The 18,917-nt window shown below is 32.6% G+C and overlaps 1 protein-coding gene across 2 annotated transcripts in view; it reads left to right on the top strand.

Annotated features, from left to right (window-relative positions):
* LOC119066872 (MOXD1 homolog 2) overlaps positions 1 to 18,917 on the top strand; it is an 88,614-nt gene that overhangs the window by 65,947 nt on the left and 3,750 nt on the right. For both annotated transcript variants that reach the window (XM_037169547.1, XM_037169546.1), the window contains exons 5-11: positions 1,882 to 2,034; positions 10,535 to 10,810; positions 12,823 to 13,008; positions 13,167 to 13,368; positions 14,308 to 14,640; positions 14,707 to 14,842; positions 15,235 to 15,403. In XM_037169547.1, coding sequence (XP_037025442.1) covers positions 1,882 to 2,034; positions 10,535 to 10,810; positions 12,823 to 13,008; positions 13,167 to 13,368; positions 14,308 to 14,640; positions 14,707 to 14,842; positions 15,235 to 15,403 — 1,455 coding nt within the window. The remainder of the gene's footprint in view (positions 1 to 1,881; positions 2,035 to 10,534; positions 10,811 to 12,822; positions 13,009 to 13,166; positions 13,369 to 14,307; positions 14,641 to 14,706; positions 14,843 to 15,234; positions 15,404 to 18,917) is intronic.

Below are 18,917 nucleotides of genomic sequence, written 5' to 3'. Positions count from 1 at the left end.
AGACTTATCCACCTAACACACAATTGAAAACGGATTTCGTAATATTTTCGTACAAACTTTATCCGACAGGACTCCATTACATTCATAGTAAATTATAATTAAATTTTTTGATTCTATGACTTATTTTGTTTAAAATTAAAGCAAGATCAATACATAATCTATTACTTCATTTGTTTGAACATAATATTTTTATATATAAACACATTTTAAACAAAGTTCATCGCTTATTTTTGTCGTTGTTCTCGATTACAGATGATCATTTTTGAAAAAGTACTTCAATCGTCTTTTTAAATAATGAATAAATGATCTACTACTTCAATTGTTATCATACTATCGCTTATTTTTGTTATTGTTCTCGATAACAGATGACTACTGTTGTTGAAAGATTGTTTCTGTTGAATGTGTGGTAAACTATTTTCTGACCAAGTTAAAAAAAATTTCGCCTGATGTTTGCTTTCGTCAATCGAGCCATAAAACGTACATCAAAATGTTGAATGATAAAAAGAAACACGAATTCAAAGTCATTATTGACAGAAACATTCTTCAATTCATTGCTTGAAAATCTACCATGTTGATGGGAAGAATGGATTCAATAAATTTTATTTAGAATTATTGGGATCGTTGTCGTCGCTAACACACCCTTATCATGTGGACAAGAAATGGAATTGAATTATAATAACTAATGGTTTGAACGATGATTGGATGTTCTTTAATTCATTTTGATAGAGAAAAAATTCTCTTGACTAACAGGAAAAACATTTACTTTAACTAGTCTGTGAGAATACCTAGATTCATGGTATTACTGTTTAGCGTACTAGTTGCTAAAATTCTAGTTCTGAGACTTTTTGCAACTAGCCGACAAATAGCGAATTAGAGAAAAAAAAAGTTGAACCTTGGCTAGCATAAGAAAATTTATTTTGAGAAGATGAAGTAATAGATTTTGCATTTAACACCAGGTGCTACGTTTTACGAAAGGAGTATTAGATTTAAAACTGTATGGCGATTAATGTAATGAGTTAACTTAAGTTGCTTGTGAATAGTGTCTTCTGACTATGACTTCACTAGAGAATCGATTCTTTCACTTTTCTTTCACATGGGCTGTGAAAATCAATAACTTCTAATAACTTACAGTAAGATATTAATAGCATGAGGTGATTTAAAGTGGCGACATCAGTTCATTTTCACAGTAAATATAGGGTTCAACACAGAATTAGTCCTCATTCTTTATATGGCGCCATCTGAACACGCACTTACATACAACTAATGACCGCTTTATTTTGTATAATGTAATATTTCCTAAAAAAAACGTTTTCTACTAAATCCTAGCATAAGATACATAAACCATTACCAGTATATAATGTAGGCTGATACCAATTTCCACCAAGGATTATTCAAATCTGCCTCATAAATTCCAATTCCAGGCCATTTATTTCCAAATGTAAAATTTATTTTTTCCTCTGCACTTCAATGATTGAATCCCAAATTAAACAATAAATTGTGATTTTGAATTCGATTGACGTGAACTGCAGAAAATATGCGTAACCATTTGAGGTAACCATAACACAGAGAAACTTTCATGTGATGAATGGAACGTTAAAACATTTCATGTGAGCACATCGAAAAGACAGTGCAAAAAGGGAACTGGCGAGCATACACACAGGACATACATATGTCTGTAAAAGAAACGCCATATCACTGTTTTATATATTCAGATGTAATCGATCGGTATATTTTGGCAAAAAAATGTGTCATCAAATACGACAGTACAGACTTATACAATAACCGTTTAAAGCCCTAAAATAAATTGTACCGTCTGCTATTTCAATTCCATTGACAAAATCATTAACTAAACAACATGTATTTTTCTCTATATATTTACAGGATCGTCATGTAAAAAAGAATGATATCGAGCCAATTGTCGATCCATCCCAAGACTACGTACTGATAAAAGGCTATGAAAATGCCACTCATACTGTCATGCGATTTAAACGGAAATTGGACACATGTGATACATCTTACGATATTCCAATTTCGGTAAGTTATTTCTTTCGAATATTTTTTTAAGTGCACAAAATAAATACGATGATGAAGAGAAGAAAAAAAAAGTGAACGACAACGACATCGATGATGAATTTTATTGTAATACATTATTCGTCTTTATGTGAACGAAGATGTAACACTTCCTTTAAGAAAATATTATTCAAGAAAATGTGTTTTGAAAATAGAATTTATATTTTTCTTGAATAGACTTGAATGACTTGAGCATAATGTATGTTTTATGTTGATTTTCATACAATATTTGTTTACTTAAAAGCTTCCAGATTTTCTCTCTAATTTTTTTTTCTAAACATTATAAATCAATATGACTTAACTCACTTCAGCCGAAAAATGAAATTTTCAAGAATTCCGTTTTGTGTGGTGTCATAATGGGAATTATTATGAAAAGATTCGTGAACCACTTTTCACATATAACGAACACGTTTTGGAAAAAATTTTCCAACAACCCACCAGTTGTAACATAATTAACGGTGAAAAAGTTTCATTTATGTCGGCAACAAAAACCTGAATAAATATTTTCTTTACGAGTAAATCTCTCAAAATCTTTTGAAACGTTTCCATTCACGGCGGCTTTATAAATACCCAATAAAAAGTCTAATCCTTCGCAATTACATTTATTTTTCTGACTTGAGCCTTACAAAACAATGTCGAATTTGTATAGTCATGTTAACACTGTAAGAAAATAGCAATATCCAGTGATATCTCTACTTGTGTGCCCGAATGACATTGATGGATGTAATCGCTACAATTTTTCATAAAACGCATTCAGCAATTAAAGAATGTTGTCAGAAAACCAATTTCGTTAACAATCAACTGAAATCGTTTTTCGTAACCGATTCCGGGAAAACAATTTTCTATTGTAATTGAATTGTGTGAGAGCATATGGTTACATTCACTGTGTACCCTCGTTAAAAAAAACCTAAGCTCCATAAATTATAGCATTTTCACATTAGTCGTCCCCAAGCCCCAAGAAAAGTGAAAATAGATAGCCACTTTGTGTATCTGGATAGTAATGGCATGAAATTTTGTATCTTAGCCGTTGGATTTTTTTCCATTCTGAAATTGCTATTATCGTTCGAACAACTAATTTACTAATGATAATGAGTGTTGAAACATTTACCCAGTCATAAGGATCGAGTAACAGTTACATTCTATTAGTACCACCACGAATCCCCGATGTTATCGGAGTGGTTGTAATTATTACAACATGATTTTAAACATGTTCCAATAATTGAAATGAGTTTCGATTAATCAAATTCAATTGTTATTTGGCCGGGGGGTGTTAAGTGGTTAAATTCGAATCGATTTTATTTTTGGGCACCTGAACATAATTGAAAATAAATCTTTTCATTCGAAAATATTGCGTTTGAAACAGGACTTATTATTCGGAATATTTTTGAGAAATTCTTGGAAATTTTAAGAATATCCAGGAATTTTTAAGAATATAGCCGTGCACACGCACATGCTCAATTACAGTGAATGAACCCTTCAACAGTAATAAAAACAGTTCAAATGTTTTCTATGTACTAGTTTTCGAACCACAATACCCTGAAAATCCTTAGAATCGATCATTTTATTTTGACTTGATTTTACTAAGGAGTTTTAAGATTAATTTCAAAAATTCAAGAATTTTCAGGAACTTTAAGAATTTTTGAGAATAATTCTTGAAACTTTTTCAGAATCAAATTTACGAATAATAATCCATTGTTTCAAATACGATTGAAAGCAATGAAAGTACAGACCAGACAGGCATGGTCTGTCCATACAAACCGGAAGAAATAGCGATTTCATATAAACAAACTCACCTTTCAATGAAAATCATCATTGACATTAGACCTATAGAGTATACTTTCATTGATTGAAAGATGAACAGAGGGCAAACATTTAAGAGCACTCACCCCTTGGCAAATTTTTAGCCTACCCTTCGGGTCGGGCTGTAACACCCCACTTATCAAATACACAACTTGGAACCTCGGAAGTAATATACTATTGATCGATTTCGATGGAAGTAATAGACCAGATAATAATACTGGTCATATGCCTGTCGCCTGTAACAGGTTAAAATTGTACAGTATTACATTTGACAAAGGAAAAAATGAACAGAAGTTTTAGACTATTCAAATTTAAAAGCGCAGGTTTATTTCACACGAGTTTTTTTCTAAATCAAATACGTTGCTGTGAATGTTTTAATAAATTTGATTCGTCACATACCAAAGCTAGAAATGAATTTCCATAAAAAAATTACAATTTTAATCTGTTTTTAATTACATGTCATTTCATAATTAGCAACATTCATTTCCATACATAAAAAGTCGAAGAATTTTGTAAAATGAATTTTTTAACAGAATAAAAAAAAATTTTGTATGACAAACTGTTGAAATGCCGAACTCCCAGTTTTGTGTCGACTTGTTGAATGTTGTCATTAAATTTATTTCCTTGATGAGGTAAAATTAGCCCGTAATGTATGGCCCCGTACATTAAGCCCCTGTGTGATGGAAAACTAGAACATGCGAAATTCACTTTTGCGTGTCTCTATTACACGAAACGCTATACCAAAAAGCTCGTTTTGTGTTATGACTGTGGTACATTATAATATTTTATATATGTAAAATGGTTACAAAATAATGCAAATGAAAAGAATTTCTCATCTCTACCACGACTGCCGGATGTAAAATTGCAATTACCGTTCGTAAATGATTTAATGCTTTTGTGGAATTATTGTTGTGAGCTGGTTAAGAGTTGCGAGTAACGATTGTAATGAACGTTGTTGTGCCAGCCAGCCAGCCAGCCTTACCAACAACGATGTAATGTATAAAATTTTATATATATTCGGACAGATTGAATGAACATTTTTATATGTACAATGTATACACATAGCGTGTGTATACATATTGTGTGCACATCGTGGCTTGGATAATAGGTATGCAAATCAGGTTTTTTGTCATCGCAATGGCAATTAACAACCTACTCTTGTCCATTGCGTCTGTGATAAATGTGAAAAAAGCGAATGATTAGAAAAAAATCTCTCTCAAAACGGGAAGAATCTTATTAAATTTAATTTAAATGTTTAAACGTTGTCGCAGACTATGTGATTTATAATATGCAGAACCTGACATGGTTGGTTTGTTGTAGTCTCAAATACGTAAGCTGGTTTTACTTACTGTAATTGGTGCGATTAACTAACGTAAATTATAAATTACGAATTAAGGCGGCTAAATGACAAATTTAATTATATTGGATCGAATAGAAAGCTTTTCGTATTATTCAGAGTGTTTTCTCCTTCCTCCAAGACATAATATCGAGAACAGATCGTACAGTACAAATTTAACAATTTCAATTGAACGAAATATGAGTACAGGGAAGGAATTGTAATTATCAATTTCAATCCGAATTTAAAGTGCGGGTGATTTACCGTAGTACAGTAAATGGGGAGAACTCAACGTTAAGTTAGTTACACAGATAGAAATGTGGACCTAGATTTAAATATTTTAGAGATTAACATTATCTTTTGAATTAAAATTTGATTCCCTATGGAATTACTTTCGTTACATTTTGAACTGGTAAAATTAAAGTTTTTTACAGGATACATGCGTCGAAAACCATACTTTTCATGTTTCAAGCTGTCCTTTCGACACCCTCAGCATGTAATAGTATATTACTTCCGAGGTTCCAAGTTGTGTATTTGATAAGTGGGGTGTATTCCCCACTTGTCAAATACACAACTTGGAACCTCGTAAGTACAATGCTTTACGTGATTAGGCAATGTAAATGATCTCGGCTACGCCTCGGATCAACAAAATTCACACGAAATCTCTACTTTTCATCTTTTATTCCGAGTCATGTAAATAACTATTTGATGTACCGACATCTACTACGTTAGGGAGGCATTTTTCTCTTATCTGAAATGAGAAATGTTTGAATGTTAGGTATGCAATTTGTAATATACCTGACGAGATCTGAACCTACAGCACAACAGCTGAGAATCTTTGCACTTAATCCCGTCAGAGTTTTATTTCGAACCGTACAGAGAAAAATATCCCAGTGGGATTAAAATACAAACATTAATCCCTAATAGTCGCTAACAAATCGAATGTAATCCCACACGGTCCTAAAATTTTTATATGTAAACAAATTTTAATTAATCTATTTGCCACATGAACACATTATTCATTGAATCCCTTGTTTTAAGTTTTTCCAATTTTTTGATATGAAATCTACTACTTCAATATTTTGATCATTCCTTCAGCTTTATAGAAGAAAATTAGAAAGCGCTCATCGCTTGTTTTAGTGGTCATTATTGATATCTGTTACTGTAAAGTAAATTTAGGATTCTTGTCTTTCTGTCAGGTTAAAAAACATTCGTTACTCTATTGAATACAGTAATATTATGTATGTACTACACACCTCCACTCCACATACTGTAGAAATTATAAATTTTCAACCATTCCCCCTATTACTTCTTACATTTGTATAAATTACATTTCACCTTTGATCTATGATAATAATAATATGTTTGAAAGTACCAATTAATTTACCGAGAGTTGACTCCACCGAGCTGGTTTCATTTACATAAATTTAATATTGATTCGTTCCTGTAATTAACATCCTTCAAAGTAATCAGCATAGTTGGCATGAACAAAGACTAGGCGTCCTTTATTTACTCACACCGATATACTCCCACACACTGATCTAAAGGCAATTTGCTTCTGATTCAAATAAAGATTTTTTTTTTCATGATAAATGAAAGGAAAAGGTTAATCAAATGTAGGTTTGATGAGGTAAAATATTAATAAATAAGAAAATTTACAAAGAAGTAGATTATTCCATTGGAAAAAAGTCGGTCTCAAAATGTATTATCGTCATGAGAACGGTTTCTTTTTTCGATTTTTATCAATTAAATTTTTTGTTTCTTAAATACTTTGAAGATAATTTATCAAACAAGTTGCGTGAATTGGGTATAAAAAAAAGAACGCGGCTGGACTAAGATAAACGATTTTTTTAATCAAAGTTTAATTATTTTTCGAACGCAGTTATAGGAATGAGAAAATAATTTTTCCTATCGTTGTGCACCGAATTTTTGTCGACATCCAATATACCTTCCGAGGTATAATTAAAATTATTAATGAATTTTGTAATGGAAACTCCATAATGGTATAAGAACGTTTCTTACAGAGTCATTAGTTCTTATCCATTACGACTTCACAATGTAACGTTTACATTCTTAGCTACGAGATTTTCTCAATAATGTTACCTCGGTACAAACTTTTTATTTCTACTTCTTCTTCTTTTAAATTTATGCTTACAAAATTGTAAGACTGTAATTATAAAATAAGCCTACATACATGCATTGGAATAACACCTTTTATCCATTACCATGTCATCTAAATGTATAATATCCACACATATATGCGGTATGCGTAAAAATATCACTTGGAAATATTTAATCGAACAATTTCGTATTTATAATGTATGATCGTTCGAGATGACTTGTATGACAAGTTTTTACATTTAAAACTTATCCAAATCAACGTGAATCTCAAGCGGAAAAGTAATTTTTATTTAAACATATCATAAGATTTATATATATACGGCTTCGTATTCAAAAGCCATTTTTGAGAGATTTTATTTTTTATGAGTTCATAAACTCCACATTGATATTGTATTAGCTGTGAGGATGACTTTAATGAAGGTGATGTTTAGAAGATGATTCATCATAAAATGTTCGTTTCGTGTTTTACCGATTAAAATGAAACATTTTGAATGATAGGCTGTTTGGACGCGTTTTTATGTTCTCGCAAATCGCAGTCAGAGATCAAGAAATAAAAATTTAGTCAAAAGTTATACAGTCAGAGACAGTGAAATTTCAGCATGAATTTGCTTCATCTGTTTTTCAGCTGATCCACACAAACAATCAAAACTTTTTTGTTTATACGTTTAGCAGCTTCAACCGCATAAACAGTTTTGATTGTATTTGTGAATCAGCTGAAAAACAGCTGAAGCAAATTCATGCTGAAATTTCACTGCCTCTGACTGTATTGTCAGGCTGTTTGCATTCAACAATTTAACCATGTAAAACAGCATCAAAACCTTTCGAAAGCACATAATTTCAACTTCATCGTTCACTTCATCCGAAACATATCTCTTTAAACACAAAATTTTTTCAATTTACCCAAAAGAGATTCTTGATGCAAATTCTTGCAAAAAAATATCGACAAAAACGTGTTCTGGCTTCAAGTGTAGCACCTCATGCATAACATAACTAACTACCAAGAAAAATGCATCTGCTTCAGAATGCACAATGGATACACTGACGATGGAGAAATGTTACCCAATATTTTTTTTCATTCATCTATCTGAGTTGTATACACGTAATAAAATTACGGTAAAACATGTTAGAACCGATACCGAGAGACTATATATCCATTCACATATAAACACAGAGCATTCATCTTGCCTCTGATTTTCTTCATTTTTTAATATTTCATAAATATAATTTCAAAAAGAGTATCTCCAATGACAACATATTGACAAAAGTGTTTTCAATCGAGCAGGCAATCTTTGCTCTGGTAGAATCTTATTAACATTCCAACAACATTAAAGCCACTTGCTTCCTGTCTTAATTTTATGATGAAACCAATATATCTGGTTTGTGAACATAATATATAATGTTTAACATGCAACTTTTCAAAAAGAGATCAAGAACCCACTCACATCTCATCTTTTACTCTTTTATAACTTTACCATTTTACGAAGCATGCCGGTGGGTAACCAAATTTTTCGTGACGAATAAAAAATCGATGAATACCAAGTAAAAGAAAGCAAAAAAGAAGAGAATAACGTGGGGTATAACTTAAACACAACGAAAATGACAAAAAAATGTAAATAATTCTGAATATTGATTAGTTGATTTATATATATTTTCGGTGTTTCGTTCTTTTTTTTTACTCGAAATATGTGCCGACAAACTGTTTAATAATTCATCAAGATCAAGGTTCCTTCGGTGTTGCACCATTAAATTACCTTTTGTGTAAAAAAAAACTTTTCCAATATATGGAGTGATTCGATTTGTCAATTGTATATTTTCGGAAAGGTTACAGCCTTAGGGTTACCGATACATTGAATTTATGGCAGGCACATAAACAGTGCACCTATGTTGAAAAGCTCCGGCGACGCTGCTGTGGACCTGATTTTATGTTTCCACAGTTTGAGGGGTAAAGCACTCGATTGATACCGATAAGATAAATAGAGGACTGAAACTGGACAGTGTATCATACAAATTTTGGCACTGTAAAAATTTGGAAAACGTTTTCATGCAAAATAGTACTCTGACAGCTGTCACTAAAAGTACTTTTGCTTGAAGTGCGCTGATTTAATCAAATATTATAAATGTTAATAGGGTTCTATATTTGAAGTTATCTAAGGGTTAGTTCAGGTAATCGCTTGAAAAACTTTTTTTTTTCAGCGTGCAACTTTGATGCGACTCTTTTTTTTCGTTTGCACCTCTTTTGCGTGGTTTACCCCTCGCCGCAGTCTCAACTTTTTATGTAACGAAAATATCGGTTCGGTTTTTAAGTTTAATGGTTTTATTGATGTTTTGTTTGTTTGGTCTTCCTACGCCCACTTTTTGTTGATACATCTATCTTCTTCTTTTATAAAAGTAAGGTCGCTTTTTTGGGTAGGTCAACATTGTATTCGATTTCAATTTAAGACTGTCTACGAAAACCGACTTTTTTCCTATAAAAAGCTAACTGCCTTTCATCGCCTCCTGCTTTTGCAACCGTGGTAAGGGTTAATAAACGTATCGCGTGATGAAAAAACCTTTTACTAGCGATGATTGGTTCGGTAAAACACGTCAAAAGTGTGCAAGTACATGAGCTTTATTAGCAACTTCACCACATATATTGGTAAAAGAAAACTTCAAATTGTTTTCCTTTCGTCGCTATACATGTCTTGTTGCATATATCTTTATATCTTGCTTAAAAGTATCATTTTTCAGGATGGTTCATTTCTTCTCTAATTACGGTATATCTCAATTTCAGCCGCATATACATATGTAGCAATTAGCATTTATCTTTTATGTCATTGCCATATGTTTTCCTTCTCAATTAAGTACTGATCGTGTACAATTTTTGTTTTGGCATTTCTTTTAATGAACCGGCAAACCATTTATTACGTGCGTAGGTGCGCATTTTTATAGCCATGTCCAATCAAATGTTTATAATCATGGGTAATTATCGAATTGATTTTTCGTAGCTGTTATTGTGTCGTGTCGTTTGATTACCATTTTATTACAGCCGAAATTTAACACGATTTCCATATAGAACGCTATGGCTGGCTGTTTTACATTTTTATAATACAAGTCGTCCGACAGCACATATACCACACTCATAGATTTATATAATATAAATTCACCATCGTTACATATTTATTGTACAATGTTTGTTATTTATGTGAATATTTTATGTTTTGTTTACAGAACGACACTATGAGAGTCATTTACATGTACCATGAAAGTGAACCGCAAAGGGGTCTTTTGATACCAGGTAATTTACCGAATCCAGAAGTTGCATTTAGGGGCTATCGGTCATTGTTCCTTACACAAAAACCACAACAACATCAAAATGTTGATCCAAACATGAAAATCATGGAATTACGTAACCAAGATGTTGAATTACCTCAAGGAGACGACACACTATATTGGTGCAAAATGTTTAAATTACAGGATATAAACCAGAAGAGCCATGTTATTAAGGTAAATTATACACCGTTTTACGTTAAATTTATCAACCATAACATGTCAGAGCTGAATGTTATACATATATATATGAACGCTCATACTAGGAGTTGCGGGAAATGTTTATATTTGGTATTTTAACAAAAATTAAATCTCAGCAAAAAGGTTCATAACGTTAATCCATTTCGAGACTTATTGTAACTTCGATATAGCTCTTTGATTTATAGAGCTTCAACGTTTGTAAACTTTATTGTCTAAAAAAATCAACGAAACAGCCGATTACTTCTTTAATTTTACTCTAGACTCTATCGTTTCTGAGCCCTGTATACGCCTGTATACCCACAAGTTTAACGATGGTACTAATAGAACCAACGAAACATGAATGATAAAACTTGCACCGTACATTAAAAAATTAATTAATTTCGTTTCTTACTCTATAAACTCTCAATCTATAAAGCAAAAGTAAAAAGCTTTTGTTTCAAAAATTACGTATAACTCACGCTGAATAAAGTTAGTATTTACACCATCTTCATGAGACCAACATTTCTTTCTAGTGTTTGTCTGGAGAAACCAGGCTAAATAAATTGTGCTCCCAAAATTCGAACGTTATTAACCACAAAAAAATCAAATGTATTTAACCAATTCGTGTTTAACCAACACTCGAGCTTATATTCTTGAAACTTATTTCTAACATACAATCTTAGTATGCTTCAAAAACCATTTTGATTCATTCTGCTTCAAAGAACATATTTCGCATTCGTTCACATTTATTTCAAATTTGAAAGCGAATGTGATCACATTTGCGAGGCAAATGTGGACACATTCGTTTCAAATAATTTGAAACGAATGTGGCCACATTTTTTTATGACAATTTTTGAAAATGCAAATTCGCCAACAATATTGAATAAATCTTGAAATATTTTTGCAGATCCGAAGACTTCAGGCTCATAGCAATCTAGTGACACAACAAAAAATTCTGAAAATATTTTTTTTAAATACAAATTTGTCCATGAGACTTAGCGAATTTGCCCAAAAAATGCACATTCGCCCATCTTCATCGAACGAATGCGCCCATGAACCAACTAACTTCGGATTTTTTTGACGCACATCTAGAATGATATTGACCTGTACTTTACGGATTCGCAAATCATTTTCATGAATTATTCAATATTATTGGTGAATTTGCATTTTCAAAAATAATTCAAAATAAATGTGGCCACATTCGCGCCACATTTTTTGAGCGAATGTGAGCACATTCGTTTCAAATGATGCGAAACGAATTTGCTCAAATTTGATGACATAAAATGTGAGCAAATTCGCTTTTCAAATTTGGAACGAATGTGCATGAATTTGTTCAATCTTTTGATGTTGAATTGATGTCGTAAATTTATGAACGATTTTTAGCGATCTTATTTACAGAAATCGTGAAACTGACAAAAAGCCATTTGGTCAATATCAACTGATTCCAATTTTTCTGCACTTTTTTTTATTTGTGAAATTTTACGTCCAAATTCAACGGAGAACGAATTTCGCAGGAAATGTTTTTGAATTTTTAACAAGTAGCACTGAAAGTGTGAATTTTCAACCATATTAATTCTAAACTCATAAGAGCTGTTGTTTAAAATATTTTTCTAAGAAGTTTAGAGTTTAATCAAAAATAATAAATGAGTTGAGTATTTTTTTGAAAATTGTTATACTCTTCAGTGTAAGTATTTCACGTTTCATTCGTTCAATAAGTGGACATTGGATTTTTTTACATAAAATTCTGGAGCTAAACTGAAAAGAGTAAAATCTTAAAATCGGTTGATGATTTTAGAAAAATTAAAGTTTTCATATTTTTAATGAACTTTTTACAACTTTCGATACAATTTCAAAACAAATAAATCACCGTGGAAATGATTCTTGCTCGATTGTTTTTAGTAAATTTTCAAATTTCACCATTTCCCGCAATTCCCTATAATGTGCAGAGGACATGAAATTTAATTAAGTTTTTAATTAAATGTTTTTTCTCCGAAAATAATGTTCCACAGTACGAACCAGTATTTGATTCAGCGGCAAGCATTCCATATATGCAACATATAATACTGTACGAGTGTCAGGGGGCATCACCCGAACTGGAATTGATGTCAAGGGAGCAAGGTCGCCCGTGCTACCGTCCAAATAATCCACCTTTATCGTGCAATGCTATCGTTGCTACATGGGCGAAGGGCTCTGAGGTATTTTGCTTAAAACATTTTGTTGTAGTACTAGTGAATGAAAATGCATAATTATTAGGTTATAGTCCGGGAAAATGTTATTTTCGCGGAGAGTTGACAACATAAATTATGTAAAATTGAGTGTGTTGTACAACGACGGTCTGTTTCTCCTTTCACAGGGATTTTCATTTCCACTGGAGGCTGGCTACGCTTTGGACTCGAAACAGACGAAATTCTATATGATGGAAACGCACTACAACAATCCATTGAGTAGTGCCGATTCGATAAAATCAACCAATCGTCAGCAGGCAGACAATTCCGGTTTAAGACTGTATTATACGAGCAATTTGAGGAAGCATGACGCAGGTGTTCTGTCCATAGGTACGTTGTGTGATATTCGTCATAATTTGCCGTTCTGTCTCTCGAAGAGTGAAAAACGTTATTGCAAGACATTTATATATTTGTTGCACGCATGACACAAGATTTCCTTGTACATGTGAGCCATGGCAAATCGGTATTGTTCTAACATTGTACGTATATGTATACCTGTTCCTGTAATTGCAATAACGACATTGTATGGACGTGATTTTACGACAATGTCACTTTTTGTTTCCTCGGGGAATTTGATATTAACAGACGTATATATATACACAAACGATTGATGGGCATGAATGTATTATATATTTGCCGGTCGAATAGACGTTAATTGGAACAATAGGATTGGTACTAATGTAACAAGATAATGTTGAGTTGAAATGGTGCATATTCAATATGGTCCATATTTACGACCGTAGTTTCGCTTAACAATATTCCGTATAATGAACGTAATGAGCCATGTTCTTTTCAATTATTATCGAGAAGATAATATCTACTGATTGTTGCAGTAATCCAAACTATACAGACTTTATGGGCAACAATGGATTTTCATTTAAAATTTTGGTTTCATCATTTCATGGATCGTTTGCCTCTCCCGAATTAGAGCTAATTTTAGCATAAAGCATTCGTCTCTTAAATACAGTTGCCCAAAGGATTTTCTATACATAACTCATTTAGGAAACAGAGCGCATTGTATTAAGCGAAATTAAATTTGCCTTTCAAAAACAGCGATTTAATCTGTTACTTCTTTTGTTTACTATATCGCCTGGTCTTTGATGCAAAATCTTTTACTTCATTTGTTTAATCAATTTGCAATACAATAGATGACTTAATTGAGCTCATCGTTCATTTTTGTCGTCGCTGTTGCTAACAGATGACCAGTGACGTTTCTGAAAGGTGCATTGAACACTGACATCCATTATTTAATTACCAACTTACCAACAGGCATGGACCCGAACTGGCGACACATAATTCCACCATTCCAAGAAAAAGTCGTATCCGAAGGTCATTGCATCGAAGAGTGTACACGTAAAGCGTTCCCCCGCCAGGGGATCTCAATATTTGCCGTAATGATGCGAACACATCTGATTGGCAAGGAGATAAAATTGCGACACATCCGAAACGATGAGGAATTCACACCGATTGCATCCGACAAAAATATCGATCCGAATTACCAAGAATACAGGCGACTGCCAACGGCTATCCGTACTATGCCCGGCGATCGACTGATATCTGAATGCACATACGACAGCTCGACTAGAGACCAAATAACATTAGGTTGTTAACAAAAATGGGAAACGAGTTTCGTTTGCAATAACTAATTGATGTAAATGACAATTTTAGGTGGGATAACAACCAGGGAAGAGAGTTGTATAGTCCTAACGTATTACTATCCGCGGCAGAAGAAGCTGACCACATGTCATTCATTACCTAGTCTACCAACAGTTCTTCATTCATTGGGAATACAAGAGCTCGCAATGTAAGTGCCCTTTGGTTAAACGAACATTTGAAATGATACTGTCAAATTGAATGTTGGTAAAGAACTGTGGTTGCTTCTGCAGTCGTTTAAAATTTTTGAATTTGATGTCCACGTATCTAATTATTGATCTATGTGCGTGTACGCTTCTAACGATTCGTTGTGGTTTTGTAGTAGTAAAATGAGGCTACTGCATGAAATAGCATTTATGCGTCAACGATCATCACGCATATATATTCCACAATGACTCGATGTATATATTAACACTTTAAACCAACAAAAATTTGACAGTTTCCTCGTGTTCATTAATCTAATTGAATCATCAATTTTGCTTGAAAATAAATTTGTTTTTTTCTCTCTCTTTCTCGTGCTATCTTCATTTTTATTCCCCAAAGTGGTTCGAATCCAGTGTTGATCGCGTCTCCCACAGAACTGGCTGGCATGACGTTGGAGTCACGTCTCGTAACGTACGATTGGAAAAATCAATTTGATAGTTTTCAGCAAGTCACCAGAAGAGGGTCATTTAAAGCAATTTGCTGGGACGCCAAAAACATATTAATACCGGTAAGTCATTATTGTTTAATACAAATTTTGTTTCGGTTTTTTTTTCTCTCTCTCTTTCTTCAGTTCAGTTCATTGCTTTTACTTGTGATGGGCATTTTTACAGCAAAATAATTTATAAAAGTTGCAATCTCATTCCGTTTTAATTGATGATGTTACCCATTGTACAGAGAAAACGTGTGCGTGCATGGATGTGTGTATGTGTGTCTGAATGAAAGATATGGAATTTTTAATGGACCCTTCTTTGTGTAATTCAACAAAAGTTATTTTTAATTAATTTATTATAGTTTTGTTATGGTATTCCAAGAGTCAAAGAAAATTTATTTAACGAGAAAAAAAAGCAACAAGAACAACACCAACAACAATCTATCCATTCAAAGAAGAACAAAAAAAAATCACTTTAATGAACGTGTCGGCTAATTGCATGAAAAAAAAAGTATTAATTACAAGCTCTCTGGCTTTCCGTATAATTTTAATTAAAGAAAATGCAGATAAGCCGGTGTGTATAGCTGTGTGCTAAGGATAATTGCTAAGACGAATTAAAAATACAATTTTGAAGCGTGTTTTATGTGAACTTTAATGTACGAATTTTGTATTGTTCTACTGGTAGCCAGAGATAGAATTGTGTGTGTACAGTGGAAATGTGAGACGAATAATGTGCTGTGTTAACTTTTATGCGGAAGGCAGAAGGAAAAAAAAATTGAATAAATGATAACGATAACCGTTGAGTAGATGCGAATTATGCCAAGATTTGAGGACGATTTAATTTTTAAATTTCTTTGAAATGTTGTTGAAAGTAAACATTCATGAACTGGTTCCCTGGTGCAAAAATTAAGCCTTCGGTTAGCTTTCGTCGATAACAAACTTTGAGAAACATTGATGATCGAAATGTATGTGGAAACGAATGAAGTCATAGATTCTGAATCAAAAATGCTTGTGGATGATTCTTCGAAGTTCGAACAAAAGAAGTCTCTGATTAAGAGACATCGATGCTTAGCTAAAATTGTAGCCTACATTTGTGTGTTTAGTATTTCATTTTTGATGATATCTTTTCATCAGAATCATTTTTGAAAAATGTCCGACCGCAATAACGACCACTAATGTGTTAGCTTTAAATAAAATTTAGTTTTTGTTGTAGAAATACCGTATTAGTAGTATTGGTTGTAGTCATTTGACCGGCTCTGTTAAAAGTCAGCAGTTTAACGAAATTATCATAAATTGCTCAGTTTTCCCAGAGCTGGTCAATATGTCAAACTTAAAATTGTTGAATTTTCTGATTTCTGCGAAAATAACACGTACAGTTTTAGTAAGTGATACAAACCTTCTCGACAACATCTTCTCACATGAAAAAGTCGTAGGTCAATCAAAACTTAAAGTCAAAAATAATGTGATTTGTAGCAAATTCCATTTACGCACAAGGGCTTCCGTTGCATGGCAGTCCTAGTCAAGAGTTTTTCAGAAAATCTTTTACTTCATTTGTTTGTTCACTTTGGTTACACTAATATTCTCCTATATAAGGTTACACTCTTGCCAGTGCTCTTCGTTTATTTTTGTCTCCGTAATCGATGACAGATGAATATATACATTTCTGAAAGTACAGAAATTAGCAACAGCAAGAAAATTTGAAAACTCACTAATCTCGCCAGAAAAACTTTTCCTTTTAAGATTTCATTGAAAAATGATGATAATGAAAGGCCGAACTAAAATTATGCGAATGCGAAAAGTACATTCAAAATCTCAAATTACTTAAATGGAACGAAGTTAACTACTATCTTTCGACCGATCGTACATTACCTCAAAAATATAAAATCAATAAATCATATTCGTTCCGTTTATCCACAACTTAATAAATCCCACGATTTATCGCTTAACTTCCATTTATTTGCCTTCAACATACTTCCCGTTTTTTAGTGTACTTCCCAATTCCCAGACACTAAGAAAAACGGCGGAAAAAAATAACGGCAAAACCATAAAATGAAATAAATCAAAAAAATGTTTTCCAATCTTCCTATAAACCATACATTCATTCATGAAAAAAAAACAGCAGCAGCAAACCAACGAACAAAAAAAAACTTTATTCATTCAAATTTGGAATAGAAAAATTTTTATAATACCCTTTCAACCTATAAACCCACATTACCATGAAATAAAAAGATTGAGGATATGTAGCTTAGCGTTGTACATGTTGTATACCTAGTGCACAGACAGACGAATTGAAATATTTTCCTATTTCGAAGCAATTTTTTTAGATTATAAAAAAAACGCTCCCCGCTCCTCTCTTCGAAATAACGTAATAATTTTCACGAAACGGGGCCAGTTCTGTTCAACAGATTGTACGTTACAAATACCTAGGGTAAAGTACCGAATGACTATTCTATATGTTATATAGCACTCTAATTTTAAACCCAATCTTTAAAAAAATATTTTGCACATGCAAAGTGATAACGAAAAAAAAATGTATAAAAATAAACTCGGTTGCCTTTTGCATAAACCACACTATTACATCATCGGGTTAAAGGGTATACGGAGAGAGGTGTGGTATTAACAAAAAAGAAATGTATATAGAAAACTCCCGGCTACGAACCAAACTAACTGAACCTTATATGTATGATGTACCCTTATTTGTAATGTATATCTTGGATTTGGGGTAGAGAGTATTTTAATACTTTACGATGAAATCGAAAAGGTGATGTTGCGAAAAATATTTCCATTTTAAAAAGCATCTTCAATAAAATACGATAAAACCACTTTTCTTCTAATACCTATGGAAGCGTCTGGGATAAGGAAAAAAAATCGTTTTTCTTTCAAGATATATAGAATTATAAATTTACCTTAATATAAAATAACGAAGAGCACCAGCATTGGCATGTATTCGTCTCGATTCCTGGGGTATATCCGAATAATGTAAAGTGTAAGAAACCGGTCTTATACTGTATTCTATCTTACGTGTGAGGGTGGTGGCAGAGAGCAGATAAAAACTTTTGAATTTATTATTCAATTTTGTTCTCTCTTCCATAAGTATCTAATAAAAAAACGTAAGCACTTTTAATATCCGTTCTCTGTGTAGACAAATAAAAGTAAATTTTATTTAATGCCATCGAACTCCAGTTGTTCTTTACCAATCAATGGTATTAAACGAAGGGTAGATGTATACACACATTGCAAAATGCAATGTTTTGATTAGTTTTTCCTTTCCAATTTTCAAATGTCTCGCAGATAAGTTTTTCCGTACATTTATCTGTTTTTCTTTCTTCTATTTACGTGTGACGAGCATATTTGTCGACAACGACATCGACGTTTTGTTATTGTACCGCTCTACCTTATGTAACAAGTAACAATCTAAAATCGACAATCAACCCAAGTTTATATTGTATTGATATATCTACTCAGTTTACCAGAATTGTTGTTTTTCTGCTGACACAGATTTAGAATTGATGTCGCCAGATATAAAACTAAATTCTGCAATTTCTGCCATGGTTGTAAATAAATTCAATAGAAAACAAGTTAAATTTATTAT

The sequence above is a fragment of the Bradysia coprophila genome, chromosome IV, assembly GCF_014529535.1.
Source record: "Bradysia coprophila strain Holo2 chromosome IV, BU_Bcop_v1, whole genome shotgun sequence".
Taxonomy (NCBI): domain Eukaryota; kingdom Metazoa; phylum Arthropoda; class Insecta; order Diptera; family Sciaridae; genus Bradysia; species Bradysia coprophila.
This window is presented reverse-complemented; position numbering and strand designations above follow the sequence as displayed.